This window comes from Gymnodraco acuticeps, unplaced genomic scaffold (assembly GCF_902827175.1).
Source record: "Gymnodraco acuticeps unplaced genomic scaffold, fGymAcu1.1, whole genome shotgun sequence".
Taxonomy (NCBI): Eukaryota; Metazoa; Chordata; class Actinopteri; order Perciformes; family Bathydraconidae; genus Gymnodraco; species Gymnodraco acuticeps.
Genome location: NW_022989831.1, coordinates 705,372 through 725,997, shown reverse-complemented (window position 1 = coordinate 725,997; position 20,626 = coordinate 705,372). Strand labels below are relative to the sequence as shown.

At 43.4% G+C, this 20,626-nt stretch overlaps 1 protein-coding gene across 3 annotated transcripts; it reads left to right on the top strand.

The window, feature by feature from the left end:
- Window positions 1–10,551: 10,551 nt before the first annotated feature.
- LOC117558284 (dynamin-2-like) lies at window positions 10,552–18,087 on the top strand. 3 transcript variants are annotated; one of them, XR_004570819.1, is made up of 6 exons: window positions 10,559–10,980; window positions 12,669–12,829; window positions 13,178–13,338; window positions 13,717–13,872; window positions 15,438–15,519; window positions 15,790–18,087. XR_004570819.1 is itself a non-coding variant. In XM_034234363.1 (5 exons), the coding sequence occupies exons 2-5, from the start codon at window positions 12,769–12,771 to the stop codon at window positions 15,955–15,957; spliced, it is 546 nt and encodes a 181-aa protein (XP_034090254.1). In that variant the 5' UTR covers window positions 10,552–10,980; window positions 12,760–12,768; the 3' UTR covers window positions 15,958–18,087. The 3 variants fall into 3 exon arrangements, 2 of the variants coding, with proteins under 2 accessions (XP_034090254.1, XP_034090244.1); XM_034234363.1 differs by lacking the exon at window positions 15,438–15,519 and having other exon boundaries at window positions 10,552–10,980; window positions 12,760–12,829; XM_034234353.1 differs by lacking the exon at window positions 15,438–15,519 and having other exon boundaries at window positions 10,552–10,980.
- The last annotated feature ends 2,539 nt before the right edge of the window (window positions 18,088–20,626 follow it).

The following is a 20,626-nucleotide window of genomic DNA, read 5'->3' as shown; positions in this document are numbered from 1 at the left end:
GTTGTGCTTGTGTCCAGATGTGTATAAATCCAATCTTCACTCTCTTTTAGATTTGTATTTGGTCTCAATCTATTCCTGAGGGAAATATCTGAATGGTTAATTCTCCATAATGATAACATGCTAGGTGGCTTTAAATAGCTGTTTCAGTAAAAAAAAAACAGCTGCTTGATGCAGCCAAAAATGGTGCAGTGAGAGTAGAGAGAGGTAAACCACTTTTAAGCAATCCTGTTGTTCTCACATGTTATTTGATACATTTGTTTGCTGTGAAATTAATAATGATCCAGCCACTTTAAGGTCTGTCTACTGAACTCAACTTTGGAAGTATAACCATAACTATCTCCCAAGATAAATCACTGGTCCCCTTCTCCACCGTGTTTGAGCCAAACTCTCCAACCTCCATCTAGAAGCTGCTGTCAATTCAGTAGACCTGATGATCTGCCTTAATGATACATGTCTTCTCTGGGATGAAGGTGCAGTAAGACCAACATTTACTCAACCATTTCAACGACGAAGGAAGTGAAAGGTATACTTCTAGAAAAATGTGAAATAGGTACAGTATACTTATTTATTTACTCATGACTGCATTCCCTTGAGTCTGAAAAACATTCACAACCTGGGTTTTCTTCTTCCCATTTTCAAGATTGTGGGTACCCTTTATAATGATTTAAAACAAGGTCTGAGCACAGGCAATTTTTCTAGCAAAGTGTTCTTCATTAAAGAGTCATTATGTACCTGTTACGATCTCAGGCACTTAGGATTGTTGGACCCAATTGCAGACAGGGAGACAGAGGTAAAGTATGGTAAGATACTTTATTTTCCAAAAAAACAAACACGATAAACAAAAGAAGGTCACTAACTAATCTCAGGATGAGATGACAAAAAATGAGACCAAAAGGAAATCGCTCACGTAGTGAGGAACAAAACTATTCTGAGCATTTAAAGAGCATAGACCTGACCATGGCAAGAGACAATACGAACTGACACTGAACACTGGGAGACAGGGGAATTTAAACACAGGGTAACTAGACACAGGTGGGAACAATCAGGGGCGGGGCTGACATGATGAGCACAGGAGACACACAAGGAGTGACAGGTGAAAACAATCAGGAAATTAGACACACCAGGGAACTAACGACAGACATGAAAACACAGGGAAAAGAGACAGACAATATACAGGGAGGGTAAACCTGACAAGGAGAACGGAAAAAAAACACCCACACCCTTAGACACGTGACCATGACATAATAATCCCTCGACAGAAACCCCCCCCCCATCAAGGGACGGATACTAGACGTCCCTAAACAAAAACAAAAAAATTCCAAAAGGTCCAGAGGGTGGGTGGAGGGGGGTCCGGAGGACGGGCCTTGACTGACAGCCCAGGGCACGCAGAGGACCAGAAGGAGGTCTCGGGCGGAGGGCCCGGGGGTAAGGCAGCGACCATGAATGGGGTCTCGGGCGGACGGCCAGGGGCAAGGCAGAGTTCAAAAAGGGGAAACTCGGGCGGACAGCCCCGGGGGCAAGGCAGAGTTCGAGGAGGGGGTCTCGGCGGACGGCCCGGGGGCAAGGCAGAGTTCAAAAAGGGGGAACTCGGGCAGACGGCCCGGGGGCAAGGCAGAGTTCGAGGAGGGGCGAAGACCACAGCTCTCAGGGGGACCGGGCAGGAGCCGGTGTTGACCGGACAGTAACCGGAGCCGGTGGGACAGGTTGTCGGCAAGATCCCCCACGGGAAGAGGACAAGGAGTTGGCAGGACCCCCGGCGAGACAGGTGATGTCGAGGCCTCCAAAGAAACAGGACATGGGGTTGGCAGGGCCCCCGGCAGAAGAGTAGTCGGCGGGGCCTCCAACGGGACAGGACACAGGGCCGGCAGGACCCCCGGCAGGAGAGCAGTCGGCGGGACCTCCAACGGCACAGGACATAGGGTTGGCAGGACCCCCGGGAGAAGAGTAGTCGGCGGGGCCTCCAACGTCACAGGACACAGGGCTGGCAGGACCCCCGGCAGAAGAGTAGTCGGCGGGGCCTCCAACGGCACAGGACACAGGGTTGGCAGGACCCCCCGGCAGAAGAGTAGTCGGCGGGGCCTCCAACGGGACAGGACACAGGGTTGGCAGGAGAGTAGTCGGCGGGGCCTCCAACGGCACAGGACATAGAGTTGGCAGGACCCCCAGCGGAACCTCCAACGACACTTGAGTAGGGACTGAGTGGGAACTCGAGAGAGGGCTTGAGAGGGAACTCGAGAGGAAACTTGAGAGTTGACTTGAGAGGAATCTCGAGAGGGAACTTGATCGGAGACTCGAGAGGTGACTTGAGAGGGAACTCGAGAGGTGACTTGAGAGGGGACTCGAGAACTGACTCGAGAGAGGGCTTGAGAGGGAACTCGAGAGGAAACTTGAGAGTGACTTGAGAGGAATCTCGAGAGGGAACTTGACGGAGACTCGAGAGGTGACTGAGAGGGAACTTGAGAGGTGACTCGAGAGGGGACTCGAGAGAGGGCTTGAGAGGGAACTCGAGAGGAGACTCGAGAGGGGACTCGAGAGGGGACTCGAGAGAGGGCTTGAGAGGGTACTCGAGAGGGGACTCGAGAGAGGGCTTGAGAGGGTACTCGAGAGGGGACTCGAGAGAGGGTTTAAGAGGGAACTCGAGAGGAGACTCGAGAGGGGACTCAAGAGGTGACTCGAGAGGGGACTGGAGAGGGGACTCGAGAGGGGACCCGAGAGGGAACTGGAGAGGAGACTCGAGAGGAGACTGGAGAGCCAACAGGAGACGAGGTGCTGGAGTCGGCCGGTACACCGACAGGACACGGGGAGCTGGCGTCGGCAAGAGAGCCAGCAGGAGACGAGGTGCTGGAGTCGGCCGGTATGCCGACAGAACTCGGGGAGCTGGCGTCGGCCGATGAGTCAACAGGTGACGAGAAGCTGGAGTCGGGACCATGACTGCTGGGGCCGGTACTTGAGCCGGAACCATGGCTGTATGGGACAGCTCTGGTGCAGGGACCATGGCTGCATGGGCCGGTTCTGGAGCCGGAAACATGGCTGTAAGATCCAGTTCTGAAGCCGGAAACATGGCTGTAAGGTCCGGAGCTGAAGCCTGGATCATGGCTGTGTGGGTCGGTTTTGGAGCCGGAAACATGGCTGTAAGGTCCGGAGCTGAAGCCTGGATCATGGCTGTGTGGGCCGGTTTTGGAGCCGGAAACATGTCTGTAAGGTCCGGTTCTGGAGCAGGGACCATGGCTGCTGGGGCCGGCACTGGAGCCGGAACCATGGCTGCTGGGCAAGAAACCGGAACACGGATCCATGGCTGTGTGGGATGGTACTGGAGCACGGTACCCATGGCTATGTGGGATGGTACTGGAGCACGGAACCATGGCTGCTGGGGCCGGAACCATGGCCGCTGGGGCCAGAACTGGGACCGGAATCATGGCTCTTGGGGCTCGGGCTGCTAGCCTGGACTTGCGACTCCTTCTCTTAGAAGCGCCTGAAAGCTCCGTGGACCTCCAAAAGCCGGACGAGTTCCAGAAAACGACTCCTGGACAGGAGCAGGAACTGGGGCAGAAGCATGGGTTGACCCCAGACGGAACACACCGAGACGTCTGCATTCAGCAGGCTGGAAATCACACATCCAGAGGAAGTTCAACATCCAGCCAGGTACGAATTTCACCAAGTCTGGTTTCTCCATAGCCAACCGGTGCGCCTCTACCAGAGCGGCCTCCCTCTGCAGAACACTGCACGCTCCCTTCCACCAATCATAGCAGCATGCCAAATAAAAGGGAAAATGTTGTAGCTCCACCTCAAAAGGATCATCTGCTGGGTCCATTTCTGGTCAGTTCGTTCTGTTACGATCTCAGGCACTTAGGATGTTGGACCCAATTGCAGACAGGGAGACAGAGGTAAAGTATTGGTAAGATACTTTATTTTCCAAAAAAAAACACGATGAACAAAAGAAGGTCACCAACTAATCTCAGGATGAGATGACAAAAAATGAGACCAAAAGGAAAATCGCTCACGTAGTGAGGAACAAAACTATTCTTGAGCATTTAAAGAACATAGACCTGACCATGGCAAGAGACAATACGAACTGACACTGAACACTGGGAGACAGGGGAATTCAAACACAGGGTAACTAGACACAGGTGGGAACAATCAGGGGTGGGGCTGACACTGATGAGCACAGGAGACACACAAGGAGTGACAGGTGAAAACAATCAGGAAATTAGACACACCAGGGAACTAACGACAGACATGAAAACACAGGGAAAAGAGACCAGACAATATACAGGGAGGAAAACATGACAAGGATAATGGAAAAACATCCACACCTAGACATAGACACGTGACATGACATAATAATCCTGACAGTACCTGACCCTGAACAGGAATTACTGAATCATCAAACAAGCAAAAGTGTATATAAAGACATTATTCCCTTTTAAAAGCAGTTCACAGAGGCAAGTTACTTCCAAAATGTAATACAGAACATATTATTTATACTGTCTTTTTTAAGTAATAAGTTACATTACAATATTACTGTCTCTGAAATGTAATGAGTTACACTACTTTTATATTACTTTTGAGTTACTTTACCAAGATAACCGCAAAAGAATGGCTAGGTATTTGAAATGCTAAAATGTAATTTAGTGCAGCTCATTATACATTCAGTGAAGGGCAATGTGGTATAGCATAACAACTGTGTAGGCCATTTATGCCCCGAGCCTGTTTTTCAGGCCTCAGGCTCGAAAATGACATTCCCAGAAACAATTGACTATATCTTCTCTTCTAAAAGGGGTAATTAATAATCTTTTTCTCAAAGCAATGATATACCTGTGAGTTGGATGTAGAAAAGTCAGAATCAATATAGAATTATTTATTTTAAAGCTAAATTCAGATTTGAAAATAAATAAATCTAAATGATAGTGTCCGTCCAAAAAAACTACTATACTTATAGTGAAAACCACCCTTGAATGATGGGATCGGAGACTAAAAGCTTTAGGAATCCAAACTATAACATATAATAAGTACCCTGTTATGCGTAGCCAGAATGCCCAAAACCGGAAGCTGTCATACACTCTCGTAGCAGCTAATATGAAAACTCCATTATTGACATAAATATGGTGATGGGTTATCTGTAATCATTTCAAAGTGACACATACGCATTGGATTAACCTTCAATAGCGTTTTTATCGTTTTAATGCCATTAAACACAACTTTTGATCAGAAACAGCAAAAGGTAAGACATATTTTCCGTGTTTGCTCCGTAAAGCTACGTTGTGTTATGTCTGGGTTTGTTTACCCTGCCGCGAGTTTTGACCGCTCAGTGATGATACTTATACCAGAATTTATTACATTACATTACATTGCATTTAGTTGACGCTTTTATCCAAAGCGACTTACAATAAGTGCGTTCGACCAACAAGATACAAACTTGAAGAAAACAGAATCATATAAGTACATCAGGTTTCATAGAGCTAAAACATTTCAAGTGCTAGTCAACTGGTTTTAGATAAGCCAGCCTATTGCGGCAGTAATCTTAAACAAAGTGCCGCGAAGGACTAAACAAGAGAAAAAACACTGTGGACGCGCAAAAACTCAGTCTTTCCAACACAGTATGCGTTTGACCTTTTATTTCCAAAGCAAAAATGCAATATTCCATATCCATATGATATACGTATATCCTTGTATGCGTGCATGCGTGCGTGCGTGCGGTCAACAAAAATTGTCCTTCTCGAGCTCACTCCCCCATCTATACAAAGTGCGCAGGTAAAAGCAACCGGATATAAGCACAAACGTCACCACATAAATCCAATGACACGCCCACCACCTATAGTGACTCAAAAAACATGTATCGTAACAAACACAGAAATGGCTTCATATGTGGCTCCTACATTCCGGCCCCTAATTATATCAACATAATTACACAACTGAAAAATGATGTAGGAGACAATCAAGGAAAAAACTTTTAAGGATAAAAACGTCCTTTGTTAAAGTGTCCTTTTCTTCTTTAGGCAAAAAATAGAAAATAAAATTAAAAATATATATTTTGTTAGCCTATGAAGTGATCTTTACTATCACTTAGAAAAAAGTCGGAAAAAACGTCAAGGTCTATGAAGTTCACTAATTTCCTCTCTGAAGGAGGGTGTTGTTGATTTTAGCAATATTCAACCTTTCTATTGCCTCTCTCAATTCACGCTCAGCTCCGACGAAGTTGGTTCCATTATTACTTGTCCACGTCTTGCGATGAAGCGTCGAAGAGCATTAACAAAGGAATCTGTATCCAAGGATGAAGCTACTTCAATGTGGATGGCTCTTACTGTTAAGCATGTGAAGAGAATACTTTTTAACTGTACTCCTTCCTCGCTTGACCTCAAAAGGTCCAAAATAGTCAACTCCAACACGAGTGAATGGAGGTTCATCTGGAGAAACTCTGTCTCAAGGTAAATCTGCCATCTGCTGCATTCCTGGAGCTCCATTTAGTCGCCGACAAACAACACATTTTGACAGGCTTTTCCTTATAGCCACACTAGCACCAGGAATCCAGTATCTTTGTCGCAGGCTAGATAGCATGTGGTTAGGACCACCGTGTCCCACATCTTGGTGTACTTGCCGTAGAATGATGTCAGAAATGTGAAGATCTTTTGCCAATATAGCAGGATGTTAGATTCTTCAGGCATTACTGCTCTACTGAGACGTCCTCCCCACTCTCAGAACAACATCTTCAAGTACTGGGTTGAGCTTGTAGATGTGACTAGTCCTTTTCACACCTTCTCCCTTTTGCAAGCCTTTGATTTCATCAGGAAACCTTTTTCTTTGGCAAAAGCAGATAATTTCTTTCTCAGCTTTTCGGAGGTCCTCAATAGAAAGAAAACCAGAGACCACCTGAGCCTTGATAGTCTGCATTTCCTTTTTCATCTCTCGGTCTTGTTGATCCTTATTCAAGCCAGACTGAGCAAGAGTCAGACTCAATTGCTTCCTCTTCCGACTAAGGCACAACAGCAGGTTTTTCAACCTAAGGATCCAACCAACTGTCTTCTTCAGGTGGATCCAAGAAGAGAAGTGATTGATCAATCGGGTTACAGCATCCATCTCTTTTTCAACCTGCACAGCGTTCACATTAAGACTTATCTTGACCTCAGGGTCTTCTGGTGCCATTTCAGAGCCATCAGGGTTCCCAGGCCACTGTTCTTCAGGTCCAGTGAGAAACTGAGGTCCAGACACCCATGTGTCATCTTTCAGGAGCGTTTCCACTTTGACTCCCCTGGAAGCCCAGTCGGTAGGATTGCTTGCGGTTGGAACATATTTCCACTGAGATGGATTTGATATGCTGCGTATTTTTGAAACCCTGTTTGCGACGAAGGTTCGAAACCTTAAGGTCTCATTACTGATGTACTTCAGTACGGAAGTACTATCAGTCCAAAAGATGGAGTCTTTAAGTTGCATTTGCAGCTCCTTCCTACACATCTTGTCCATACGACTTGCAACCACAGCAGCCGTCAATTCCATTTGAGGTACTATAACCCTGTCAACTTTAAACTCTTCGAGATTGCAGAGCTCCTTCAGCCAATTTTTCCACTCTTGTGCAGCTGAGGCTGGTATAATATCATCCCAACCAAGTTCTCTTCTGCACAAGTCTTGAAGAATCATCTTGGCTGATAGGACCACAGGTGCCAATATTCCTAATGGGTCAAATATTGAGCTGACCATGGAAAGGATCCCTCTTCTGGTTATGGCTTTGTCCTTGATCATGATCATGAACTTAAAGACATCTGACTCAACACACCACTGTACGCCCAATGCTCTTTCCACAGGGAGTGTGTCATTATCCAAGTCCAGATCCTTAACTTCTTTCGCTCTCTCCATCGAAGGTATAACAGCAAGCACGGTACGTCTGTTGCTAATCCATTTTGTGAGATGAAAGCCCCCTTGAGCACAAAGTGCACAAAGGTCATGATAGAGTGCCACTGCCTCCTCCTCTGAGACCACAGATGTTAGACAATCATCAACATAGAAATTGTGCAGGACAGTGTTGATTGCTTTGGGGCTGAACTGCTCCCGATGGTCCTCTGCACACTTTCTAAGGGCAAAACTAGCACAACTTGGCGACGATGTAGCTCCAAACAGATGTGCAACCATTCTGTGCTCTTCTAAGTTCTGATGATCTCCATTTGGCCACCAGAGAAACCTCAACAGATCCGAATCCTCAGCTGGTACTCGAACCTGATGAAACATGGCTTCAATGTCTGCCATGAGTACAACATGTTCCTTTCTGAATCTTGTCATGACTCCAACCAGTGTGCTGGTAAGATCTGGTCCCTGTAGGAGCTGCGCATTCAGCGATGTTCCCTGGAATGTAGCTGCACAGTCAAATACGACCCTGATCTGTTTCTTCTTTGGGTGGTATACACCATGGTGTGGTATATACCATACCCTGCCGTCACTGCGTTCCAGATCCACAACTGGCACTTTCTCTGCATAGCCCTTCGAAAGGATGTAATTCATGAAAGCGGTGTAATCAGCATGAAATGAAACATCTTTATCAAACCTTCTCTTGAGGCTCAGTGTACGTTGTTCTGCTACTCTCCTATTGTTTGGCATACTAACATCCCTTTTCCTTAAAGGTAAGCCAATACAGTAATGGCCATCCATCAACTTAGCAGACTTTGTGACGTACTCCATAAAGTGACAGTCCTCTCTTGACTGTCCCATCTGCTCATCCTGACTGCATTCAGGGAAATCAGCCTTTAGCTGCTGCTTCCACAGATCTTCAAGGTTTGCAACAGATATCCTATTGACAGTGACATCTGGCTGTCCACAAGTAATTTCACTACTCCTGTCTCCTCTGAGAGGTCCATTGACAGTCCAACCCAGCATCGTTTTGACTGCATATAGGCCCCCGTCTACACTCCGAATAACTTCCCATGGCTCCAGTGCCTCAGGAACATTAGTCCCAATCAACAGGTCCACATCTGAATCAATCTCAGTAATCATTACATGTTTCAGGTGTGGCCATCTCTGAAGGTATTTCTGCTGAGGAATGTTGCCTCGATGAACTGGCATAGTTTTCTGGGTGTAGGTGTCAGGCAGCTCACAATAATGACTGCTGTCTAATCCAGCCACGCAGGTCAGAAACAATGTGACTTCCAACTATTTTCCCCTGACCCATTGTCCGAAGGAGAATGTCTGTTCTTCTTCCCCTGAGATTCAGTTTGTTCATCAGCCGCTCCGTGCAGAATGATGCTGAGCTCCCAGGATCCAGGAAGGCATATGTTATGATTGTTTCATGTCCCTTCTTAGACTTTACTTGAATAGGCACTATGGAGAGAGTGCAATCTGGCTCACCGGCTCCTGTAAGACCACTGGACTGAACGGAGATCAGAGCACTGCTTATAGCTTTTCCTTTAGCTTGCATTGTGTCAGTTTCTTTCTCTTTCTGATAGATATGAAGTATGCTTGGGTGCTTCAGACTGCATACTTCGCATGAGAGGCGTTTCCTGCAGTCTTTACTCATGTGCCCAATACACAAGCATCCAAAACACACACCATGTTCCCTCAAGAAAGCGATTTTCTCACTATGAGCCTTTCTTTCCAGTTGAAAACACAGATCCAGTGTATGTCCACCTCCACAAAACAGGCAAACACTTGTATCTAGTGAGCCTCTCTCCTTCATTCTTATTCCAAGTTCCACTTTCTTTTCCGCTGTCGTAATAGTAGTAGCAAAGCTGCTTCCCCTCATCCTTGAACGAGGTTCAAACTTAGCTTTCCTCACATCTTTGTTGGCTGCTGGTGGAGTATCCTGTATATCTCCAAACCGTGGATCGCTCACAATATCCATCTGTCTTTCAATGAAGTTAACAATATCCATGAATGTAGCTCTCCGGCCCTGCCTTTTCTGTAAGTCATAGGCCAGAGTTTTCCATTTGTCCCTATATTTGTAGGGCAACTTTTTTATAGCATATTGCTAGGCATGTTCAACTCACACATGTATTCAAACTCTTCCATGACGTTGCAGCATCCTCTCAGAAAGAGACCGTAAGCTTGCAGAGCTCGCACATCTTCTACTCTTATTGGCTGCCATGAAAGAGCCTTTTCCATGTAAGCTGAAACAATTTTCTGTGCATTACCAAAATGCTGCTGAAGCAAAGCCTTTGCTTTGGCATATCCTCTGTCATGGGCCATATGCTGACAGCTTCTGACAAGCTCCAAAGGATGCCCCCTGGTGTACTGTTCGAGAAAATACAGGCAGTCTTTAGGGTTGTGAGTCTTCTCCTCAATGCTGTGCTCAAAAGCTCTTAATGCTTGATATTGAAACAGAGAGCCATCAAAAATCTGAATTTCTCTTTTAGGCAGAAAAGAAAGAGACTGTTGCTGAACCAACATGGATGTTATTTCATTTTGTCTTTCTAAGACATTAATTAAAGGATTCTGAGCACTGCTGCTTGGTGCCAGCACTCAAAAAAAGGACTTTGGCTGGCTGTTACATCAAATAAAATGTAACATGTATTTTAAACGTAATAATTTCATGTTTCCAAGATGAACGTGATGAAAACATGTATGGTTTGCATGAATCGCAACAACTTCACATTTATTAGATTCATTCATGTTGAGATAAACTGACACAAAGGGATTAGGGTACATATGATTCCCACTCCAGAGCAGAAGGTGGCGGTATAACCACCAATAAACTGGATACCAACTAATGTAATCAGAGACAAAAATCAATCTACTTTTAAATGTTCACGGTTGTAAAGATGTGAAACGACAAACAATAAGACATGCTACATTCTTGACTGCTCTTGGACACTTCCATGGATGTATTAAGAGAACTCTGCCAGACTCTGCCATTGTTTTATTTTGTCCGCGATCTGGCGGGAAAGGTTTTTCCCTGCATCCTGTGTGCACTCGCGATATTTGGACTTAACCGTAAACTTAACCATCATCATCGCGAGAGAGGATCATTCAGACAAGAAAGACCGATGGCGAAAGTTGGAGGAGGTAAGCAGAAAACATTGTCATCTAACTGTGAAGCTGTTAATAAATGTCATCAACTGCTAGTCCATGAGCGATATTGTGGTAACGTTGATAGTTAATGTGTTATTTAGTGTTCTTTTTTATCTCACTTAAAAAGCCGAATGAGCCGACGAACATGCTAAAGCCGTTAACTAGCTAGTCTGTGTAACTGCCAGTTAGGGAGATGGTTCAAATATAGAATATCAGGATTGAAAACTAAATGACGGAAGCATTACCCTGAGAAAGTTAAACGAAAAGTGTGCTACCCCCGGCGCTTATATGTCAGTAATATCAGCCCCTTTTACAAAGGAATGTTGCGCCGTTATTCGGCTGCGTCACGTAAATTAGCTGCCAAGCTAGCTGCCATGCGGAGCTGACTGCCACTGTGGTTTTCGCTCTGCAGTAGGGGTGGGCGGATCGATCCCAAAATATCGATACTTCCGATATTACGTTACGTTTCAAAATATCGATACTAGAGCCAATAGGATCGATACTGTTATACTTTTTTTCTCGTCTCCTCTACTCGTCAATTTCTTCAAAAAACTATGTGCAGACGAACACAAGTATATGCTCTTTTCTTCTCTCTCCACTGCTGTCCTCTTCTCCTCGAGGCTCCCTGCCTGAACGCCGATTATCAAGCTGACTAACAGCAGCCAGCAGGGCAGGACAGCAGCAGCCAGCGACTCGCGAGTGCAACACGCGCATGATGGCTGAGAGAAAGAGCAGCGTTGTGTGGAGCAATTTCACAACTGGCAATTAAAACTTAGCGAACTGTGATGTGTGCAAGAAGACAGTTCGCTACTTTGGCCACTTTGTATTGTTATTTTTCATGTTTGCACTTTAAATTTGCAAAAGTAAAACGTGTATTTGTCTATAAAAACTGTCCTGTCTTTATTCATGAAAATGAATTCAGATTTAGTCTATTTATGATGATTTCAGCTCAAAAATCATGTCATGCAGCTCTCCCCTATATGAAAGTACATAAGACGCTTTTCATTAAAAAAAGTATCGATATCGGTATCGGCGATACTGGCCCTGAAATACTTGGTATCGGATCGAATCCAGATTTTGTGGTATCGCCCACCCCTACTCTGCAGTTAATGTTGCGTGACGGGTGCCGCTCTGCCAGTGTCGGTAGTCGCACTCTGACTCTCTCCGCTAGCTCTCCCTGCTCAGCATATAGTTATGTTCGGCTCTGTGTAACTGCACCCCCGGGCCAGTAACCTACATGCTGCCTGCACTGCAGTGACAAAGAGCCGGCTGAAAATCGGCAACGTTTCCTTAATATTCCTCGATTTTAAATATTGATGTCCACACATTTGAAGTAATAATGTTGTCAGGCACTTAATAATAATAATACGTGTGCTTATCAGTGGCAAAAACAAGCACTTCAACTTTGAGTAATATAGGATAATGTAACAATTCAGTAGGGTACCGAGCCCTGTATTAATCAAAGGAGTCCCGGGAATTAATTATTAAAGACTCTGGTGCCATTAAGCTCCAATGTTATCAGTCTTTGTATCGGTACTGGAGATATTTAAAACATGTTATATGTATTATGCTACACAAACATTATATTGCAGTTTTAGTTTTGCCAACTCCGTTTTTAATATGCAAAAAGACTGCAAAATGCGTCTGATTATTTTGAGTATTTTCGATCTTTTCCAATCCAGGGTCTCTGTGCGAGGGGGCGTGTGAATATATAAGAGCGAGAGATTCAGTATTAGCATTGATGCTTTTGTCTTTATTGGTGTGATCACCAAGCTGGACCTGATGGATGAAGGGACAGATGCACAAGACATCCTGGAAAACAAACTACTGCTGCTCCACAGAGGTGAGAACCCCCCCACATGCACACATTTGATTAAATCCTTGATTGGAATCCAGCTATTACATTACAATATTTACAGACTTTATATACTACCCAAAACAGGGTGTCTTTTCTTTAGGGGTCAGCAAATCATCAATCTGCATTATTTTCCCTGTAATTCCTGACATTGAAATTAAACAATTACTATGGTGTTAAATTGACTAACAGCTTTATTTGTATTGTTCCACATGTGAACAGTTCTCCAATTGTAGAAGTTATAATAATTTAATATTTGGTCGCAAGTGCTTTGGAATCAACGTTTGTCTTTATTCCATAACTCACATTGAACAACTGATATTTGTCTTTCTTTAGGTTACATCGGGGTGGTGAACCGCAGTCAGAAGGACATTGATGGAAAGAAAGACATCCGCGCTGCTTTGGCTGCTGAGAGGAAGTTCTTCCTGTCCCACCCGGGGTACAGGCACATTGCAGAACGCATGGGCACACCACACCTGCAGAAGACCCTCAATCAGGTGAGACACACACGCAGGGCCGTCCCTCCCTACAGGCCGATCATGCAGGCTGGAAACTAGAGCATCACTCGAAGATGGGTTATTGTATGAGTAAAATGTCAAACTTTTGCCAATTGCCATATTAAAACATCAGCTGCAATTCACAACATGAAGAAGGCAGTCTCTGCATAGTGCATATAGGTTAATGGAGATGCAGTTATTTCCAGCATTCTTTATTTACCATTCATTCAAGTATTTTATGCCTTTTTATCTGCTAATGTAAATACATGATTTATGCAATTGCATGTCTTAAACGGACTGAACTGCTAAATTAAACCTGTGAACAGTGACATCAAAATAGCTAATCTGAGTTTTGTGGGTTTTGTTTTTTTGTTGTAGGTGAATGCAGAATTTAAGAGAATCACAACAATTAATTTGCAATCCAAGTTCTTCTCTTCGCTGGATATTCACTCTACAAGCCTGATCGACGTGTATACCAAGAAAGGTGGAGTTCAAGGGAAGAAGATCAAAAGCATCATGCTTCCCATAACCCAGGTATGAAAACAATGTAAAGGTGACAAAGAAACTGTAGGAGCTGTATAAAGTCTACGATGTTCCGTGAATAGCATAGCATCCGGAGCATTATGTTTTCGATATTATTTTGACACTTAGCACCACATCCATTCCCCCAGTGGGGGTCATTGTATCAAAGTGAGCGGCATACTATTATGAAGGCCTAAAATAACGCACTACAAAGCTGTCCCTGACAGCAGTCTTTCATGGAAATGGCAGATGTTCCTACCCCAATGGTCACTGAGTGTACTGTAGGGCTGCAGCCAGGGGCGGCGGGTACTGTAGGCTAGGGAAGGCTAAGCCTTCGCAAATATTTTTGTCACTGCATCCTGGTAAAATAAAAATAACATGTTTGTGTCTTTGACATTAGCGCTGCTATGCAGCCACCAGTAAACTGTACTACGAAGCCAGTTCAACAGACCCTGGATATGTTTGAGTTATCTTAACTAACCCTAACAAACGAGATCTCGCTAAGCGGTCCTACAACGCTGGTTATCAACTCGGTAAATCAAGCCAGGGATTCTTTCTCCAGCTGAGAGCACATTTATGTGAAAGGGGCGGGGTTAGCTACATTTGACCAATCACACACAGGGACAAGTGTACTGCGCAGCATCATACTTCAGTAATGAAAAGTAAACTAATATTAGACAAATATGAGCTTTAACCATCCATGACTTAAACATATAATCCAGGATACAAGCCACATAGTTGCACCTGCAAGGTGAATATAGAACAACTCGTTAAAAAATAAATAAACTACAGAGCGTTTGAAAGCGTACAACAGTTTTATGATATCACTGCCCCATAGACACGAGTGGATCTGACTTTAATTACATTTGAGTTGAGTGTTTCGTCAACCCAATGTGTTGCTTAAAATAATACTTCTGCATACAGTATGTGACACTAAGTGTTGCACGGCCAGATACGGCTCAGCTGACTCAGATAAGGAAATATATATTATCTGATCGATGATCTGATTGATGATGTGATATGAACGATAAGTGCGACACGTCGGCGTCTTCTCTGCATACGGCAGTTTAAACTGTATTTCCTTTATCCTGTAATATGACGTGATAGATTTAAACTCTGCACACTGAGCTCTGATTGGTCACTGAGTTGATCTATTTTCTATACACGCCGGTGGCGGGCAGCGGCAGGTAAAAAAAGTTATTTAGCCTTCCCAAACCTGAGCCTCACGCCTATGACTGCAGCTATCAATTATTTTAGTAATCGAGTATTCTGTCAATTATTCCATTGATTAATCGAGTAATTGGAAACAGATTAGCTTTTTAAAGCAAAAGTATTTCTTCAATAAAAAGCCATTTAAAATATTCAAAATAAGACAGGTCTTCTCAAATGAACAACTAATTATTTTCCTTTTTTAGAAAAATGTATTGCTTAAATTGCATAGTATGTTATCTGACTAAACCCATTTAATTAAAGTGCAATATTACATTCAGGGTTTTAAATAAAACATTTGTGAAACGGTGAAACCCAGACTGCTTGTTGTTCATAATGGGCTTTTTTATTGCATGTTCGACTGACAGCATTGACGTGAGACGCGAATGCATCCTCAAAGGTCTTTGTGTATACTTCAATGAAGATCCAGAGCTGGTGAAGGAATACATGGTATGTTGATGTACCTTTTTTATCTTCACAAAGAGGAGGATGATCATAGTTGGAATGGATTGTGTTTCTTCTAAAACTAACCCTTAGGGAAATGTTGCCTTTACATTTTGATGATGTTGGATGTGTTAATGCTTTTTGGAAACAGTGTTTTTTGTTCTTTCTTTTTTCAATTTGGAAAACCCAAACTACATAAAACTCAATATGACACATTATAGAAATGGGATGTAATGCACATCAGTGAAAATCACTCTCCTTATTTGTTTTTCACAGAGCATCGACAACAGCAGTCAAACGGCAATGGCAGAGACGGTCTTCGGAATATTTGTCATTCGACACGACGGTGCAGAGCCTGGGATGACCCCGAGAACGTTGGGATCATTCTGGAGGGGCTCGAAGTGTTGGATGAGTTGGGAAACGTATCTTTTGCGGTGGCGATGATGTTTGCTCTCGTGTATGCTCTTGAGCTACCCTCCAGAGCTGAAGTTTACATTTGAAGCACTGCAGAAAATAATGATGGAGCTATAGATGGAAACAGACTATCCACAAAAGGACAAGTTCTCAAAACATTGCTTTCCCGTGCCTAATGTCACTGTTTGGGATCGCCTCATCTTCCAAACACGCAGCCATCAGAGATTCGGTGACTCACCTCTTTGACAGAAATGTTGATTGTATGCAAGAAGTATAAAAGTAAGTAAGCAGATGTTACCATTGCCTTATTTGGTCTACTGTTGAAATTCAAGTTTGTTATACTGTTCACCCTAAAGTTGAAACATTTTAATATTTGGGAAGAAACTGTTTTTTCAAGCATCTGTCAGTATAAAGCTATTTTGTGAAATATATATTCACTGTTATATTTAATATCTGTCAGTGTAAAGCATTGTTTATCTTTGCCTATTTTGTGAAATATATATTCACTGTTATATTTAATAACAGTGAAAGCCAGTCTGCTTGTTGGCTGAGATGGTGTTCTTACTGGGCTTTTTTTATTGTATGTTCTCTAATCTGCATACTTAGACTGACAGCAATGACGTGAGACGCGAATGCATCCTCGTATTATATTTCATATAATATTTGGGAAGAAGCTTAATTTTTTCAAGCATCTGAAGCATTGTTTCTCTTTGCCTATTTTGTGAAATACAATTTTATTTCAACATTTTTGTGTTGCGTTTGTGTTATGTTTCCACCCTTGAAGCTCACTAGACTGTAGACTGTTGAAATTCTGTTACTGTTCACTCTAAACGTTTTAAATATGTAAACACTCAAAAGTTATTCTTTGAATGAACTTGATTAAATCATGGACAGTATTTCCACATGATGAAATGGCTTTCTTTCAGCTTTAAGCAATTACGTTGACCCAACCCAGGTCAATTAAGTTGGTAACACACCTTATAAATAAGTAGTATCAACCCTAATAGATTACGTTGACCCAACCCAGGTAAATTAAGTTGGTAACACACCTTATAAATAAGTAGTATCAACCCTAATAGATTACGTTGACCCAACCCAGGTAAATTAAGTTGGTAACACACCTTATAAATAAGTAGTATCAATCCTAATAGATTGCGTTGACCCAACCCAAGTAAATTAAGTTGGACCAATCAAATTGCTTAATCTTGAAAGAAAGTGATTTAATCATGTGGAAATATTGTCCATGATTTAATTACGTTCATTCAAAGAGTTATTTTTTTGAGTGAGTGCTGCTGGGTGATTGCTTTGGTGCTGTAACTGGATGTGATTGTGTTGAACTTTGATGTATATTGGCCTCTGAGCTTCTTGTGGCTTGATGTTGCAGATGTCCATATTCTACTTCATGTTCTCTGTGCGAAAACTGTGCCTCAGACTGGCCACCTGTAGGCCTGTTTGTGTCAGGCACAAATGTTTTTGCTCCAGCACTGAGTGTGGCTTCCTTTCGTCCCCTTTCCAAATAAGAATTCATGCCATGGGACTCACAGATGTGTTACTTGCAGCACGAGACCTTCCAGAGCGTCTTAGCACATTCATTTAAGCCCTTGATGCGGCTATTTCCACTTCCATTTCCAGTTGCTCCCTCTGTTTCCTGAGCTCTTCCTTCTTTTTCCTGAGCTCTTCCTCTTGTTCATCCAATGCATGCTTGTCTTTTAATAACATTTGTCGTGCCATGAGAGCGGCCATGTCAGCCTCAGCTTTGATGCATGATGATGTAGTTGAAATACTGGAACTGGTTCCAGCAGAGCTCCGCTTGCAAGACCCAATGTTTCTATATGTTTGAAACACTGTCGCTTGGTTTTATTTCATCTTGTGCTTCGGAAGTTTCAACATTTTTCCCAGAGTGTTTTTGAAACATGAGACATACTTTGCTGGTGTTCATCAGATATCTCAATTGAGGGAACATGTGCAATGGTGCTGCTCGGTTGTCTCCCAGTTTCAGAAAGCCATTGCCTGACATCGTCGATAAATCCATTATTGTATTTCAGTGTCTTGGCAAACCATACATTTTGTTTTTCCTGTTCGTCTGCAGGAAGAAGAGGAATTACAGACTTGTGTAACAGGATGGTTTCTTTAACTAGTTGAATTAAATGTTCAAGTTGAGTTTGTATTTGTGAGGCGTTGTCATTCCTTTGCATGAGATCCTTCATTGTTTTAATCACAGTTTTCATTTTGTGAACCTTTGATTGACGTTCCTTTTGGAGCTTTTCCATTTTATTTGCCAAAGCCTTGGCAGTGAGTATCGACTCTTTTGTTCATCCATTTTTGTCACATTGACATCTGAATTTGATCCACTTATTGACATATCCTTTTAATGTTTTAATGAATGAACGACAAATGCTCCAATCCACACAACCTCTAGCGGCACAAACCAACACACGCAAGCAACAAGTCAGTCCCCAATGGACACGCAGCAGTAACTTATTCACACTGTTCTAACAAACATTTACACAGCATGAATGAAGAAGTTACATACCGCTCGCTCCTGATGCTGTGTGGATTGATCGTCAGTCTTTCTTTATCCTCCCGGCAGTACGCTGAAGTTTCCTTAAGCCGCTCTCCAATACAGTGGCGAACACGGCGTTTCAATGTTTCCTTTTAATTCCACAGCGTCACAGATCGATCATAGGAATCTCCGTAGCCTCGATTTCCGTAGATCCACGCTGTGGTACAAGTCTTTTTTGTTGACTTAATATTGCGGCAGTAATCTTAAACAAAGTGCCGCGAGGGACTAAACAAGAGAAAAAACACTGTGGACGCGCAAAAACTCAGTCTTTCCAACACAGTATGCGTTTGACCTTTTATTTCCAAAGCAAAAATGCAATATTCCATATCCATATGATATACGTATTTCCTTGTATGCGTGCGTGCGGTCAACAAGAATTGTCCTTCTCTAGCTCACTCCCCCATCTATACAAAGTGCGCAGGTAAAAGCAACCGGATATAAGCACAAACGTCAACACACAAATCCAATGACACGCCCACCACCTATAGTGACTCAAAAAACATGTATCGTAACAAACACAGAAATGGCTTCATATGTGGCTCCTACACAGCCCTTTATTAGTAGCCTATATAAGTGCTTTGTTAGCAATTCTTTGTTAGCAATTCTTTGTTAGTAATTCTATCGATCGAAGTGGAGTCGAAAGAGATGAGTTTTCAGTCTCCCCCGGAAGATGTGCAAGCTATCTGCTGTCCTGATTTCAATGGGGAGCTCATTCCACCATTTTGGAGCCAGGATAGCAAACCGACGTGTTTTTGCTGATGGGAACTTGGGTCCCCCTCACAGTGCGGGTGCAGCGAGCTGTTTGGCTGATGCAGAGCGGAGTGCACGTGCTGGGGTGTACAGTTTAACCATGTCCTGGATGTAGGAAGGGCCCAATCCATTCGCAGCATGGTACGCAAGTACCATTGTCTTGAAGTGGATTCTAGCAGTTACTGGAAGCCAGTGAAGGGAGTAGAGGAGCGGTGTGGTGTGGGAACATTTTGGAAGGTTGAAGACCAGACGAGCAGCTGCATTCTGGATGAGCTGCAGAAGTCGGCTGGCACATGCAGGTAGACCAGCCAGGAGGGAGTTGCAGTAGTCTAGGCGTGAGATGACGAGAGCCTGGATCAGAACCTGCGTCGCTTTCTGGGTCAGGTGGGGACGTATCCTCCTGATGTTGTAAAGCAGGGGTGCCCATTATGTCGATCGCAAAGGTAGTGTGGGTTCATGGAATTGAAAAAATAAAAATTTAAAGTTAGCCTATCAACCAAAAACCAAAACCAACCAATGGATGTATAAGACCGTAAACTGCCTTATGGCAACCTAAAACCCCTCTCTTTCCGTAACAACAATTCACGAGCGCCTCCCTCTTCCCCCCGTTGACAAATCGCGAGCGTCAAACAGCTTACTTTTCCTTTTAACATGTTAAAAACAAATCAATCAATTCAATCGAAATGTATATAAAAAATATTTGAAAAACTAAGCTTGCATTTGGTTTGTTATTTATAGTTTATAGTTACCTTTAAGATTTGTTGTAGGTATGCCCAGGTTTGAACAGGTATGCCCAGGTTTGAACCGTGGTTCAATTTACCCCTACACTGGGGCAAGTTGAGCCACAAGACTTTTTTTTTAAAGAAGTAATAGGCTATTTTCACTGCCCTTGATCAAATATTAATTATTATCATTGCCATTGATAGGAGACATCCTGAATTATAGGTGTGTGTTTTCATTTTTACTATGTGTAATTTCTCCTTGCTTAGAGGACAGCATAACTAAAAAAATGGCTCAATTTACCCCACTCTCCCCTATGTCTGCCGCCGGGTCTGGGGTAAACAACAGGCTTTCTAATCTACCCGCACAATTTATCTCTGGTGTCGGAATGTCTCGCGATGTTAGTGAATTCCTAAAAAACGAAACACCATTTCATTTCGGGTTGAAATGTGTTGTAACTGCATTACTGAGAATTGTAACGGGTAGTATTACCCACATTTCATTAGTAATGTGTTACATTACTTCGTAACAGCAAAAAGTAATACATTACTGTAACTCCGTTACTTTTGTAACGTGTGTCACACCCAACACTGATGATGGGTGAACTTTTGTCGGTGTGAGCTATATTTCCCAGCAGAATGCACCATATAACATTTCTAAAAGAAC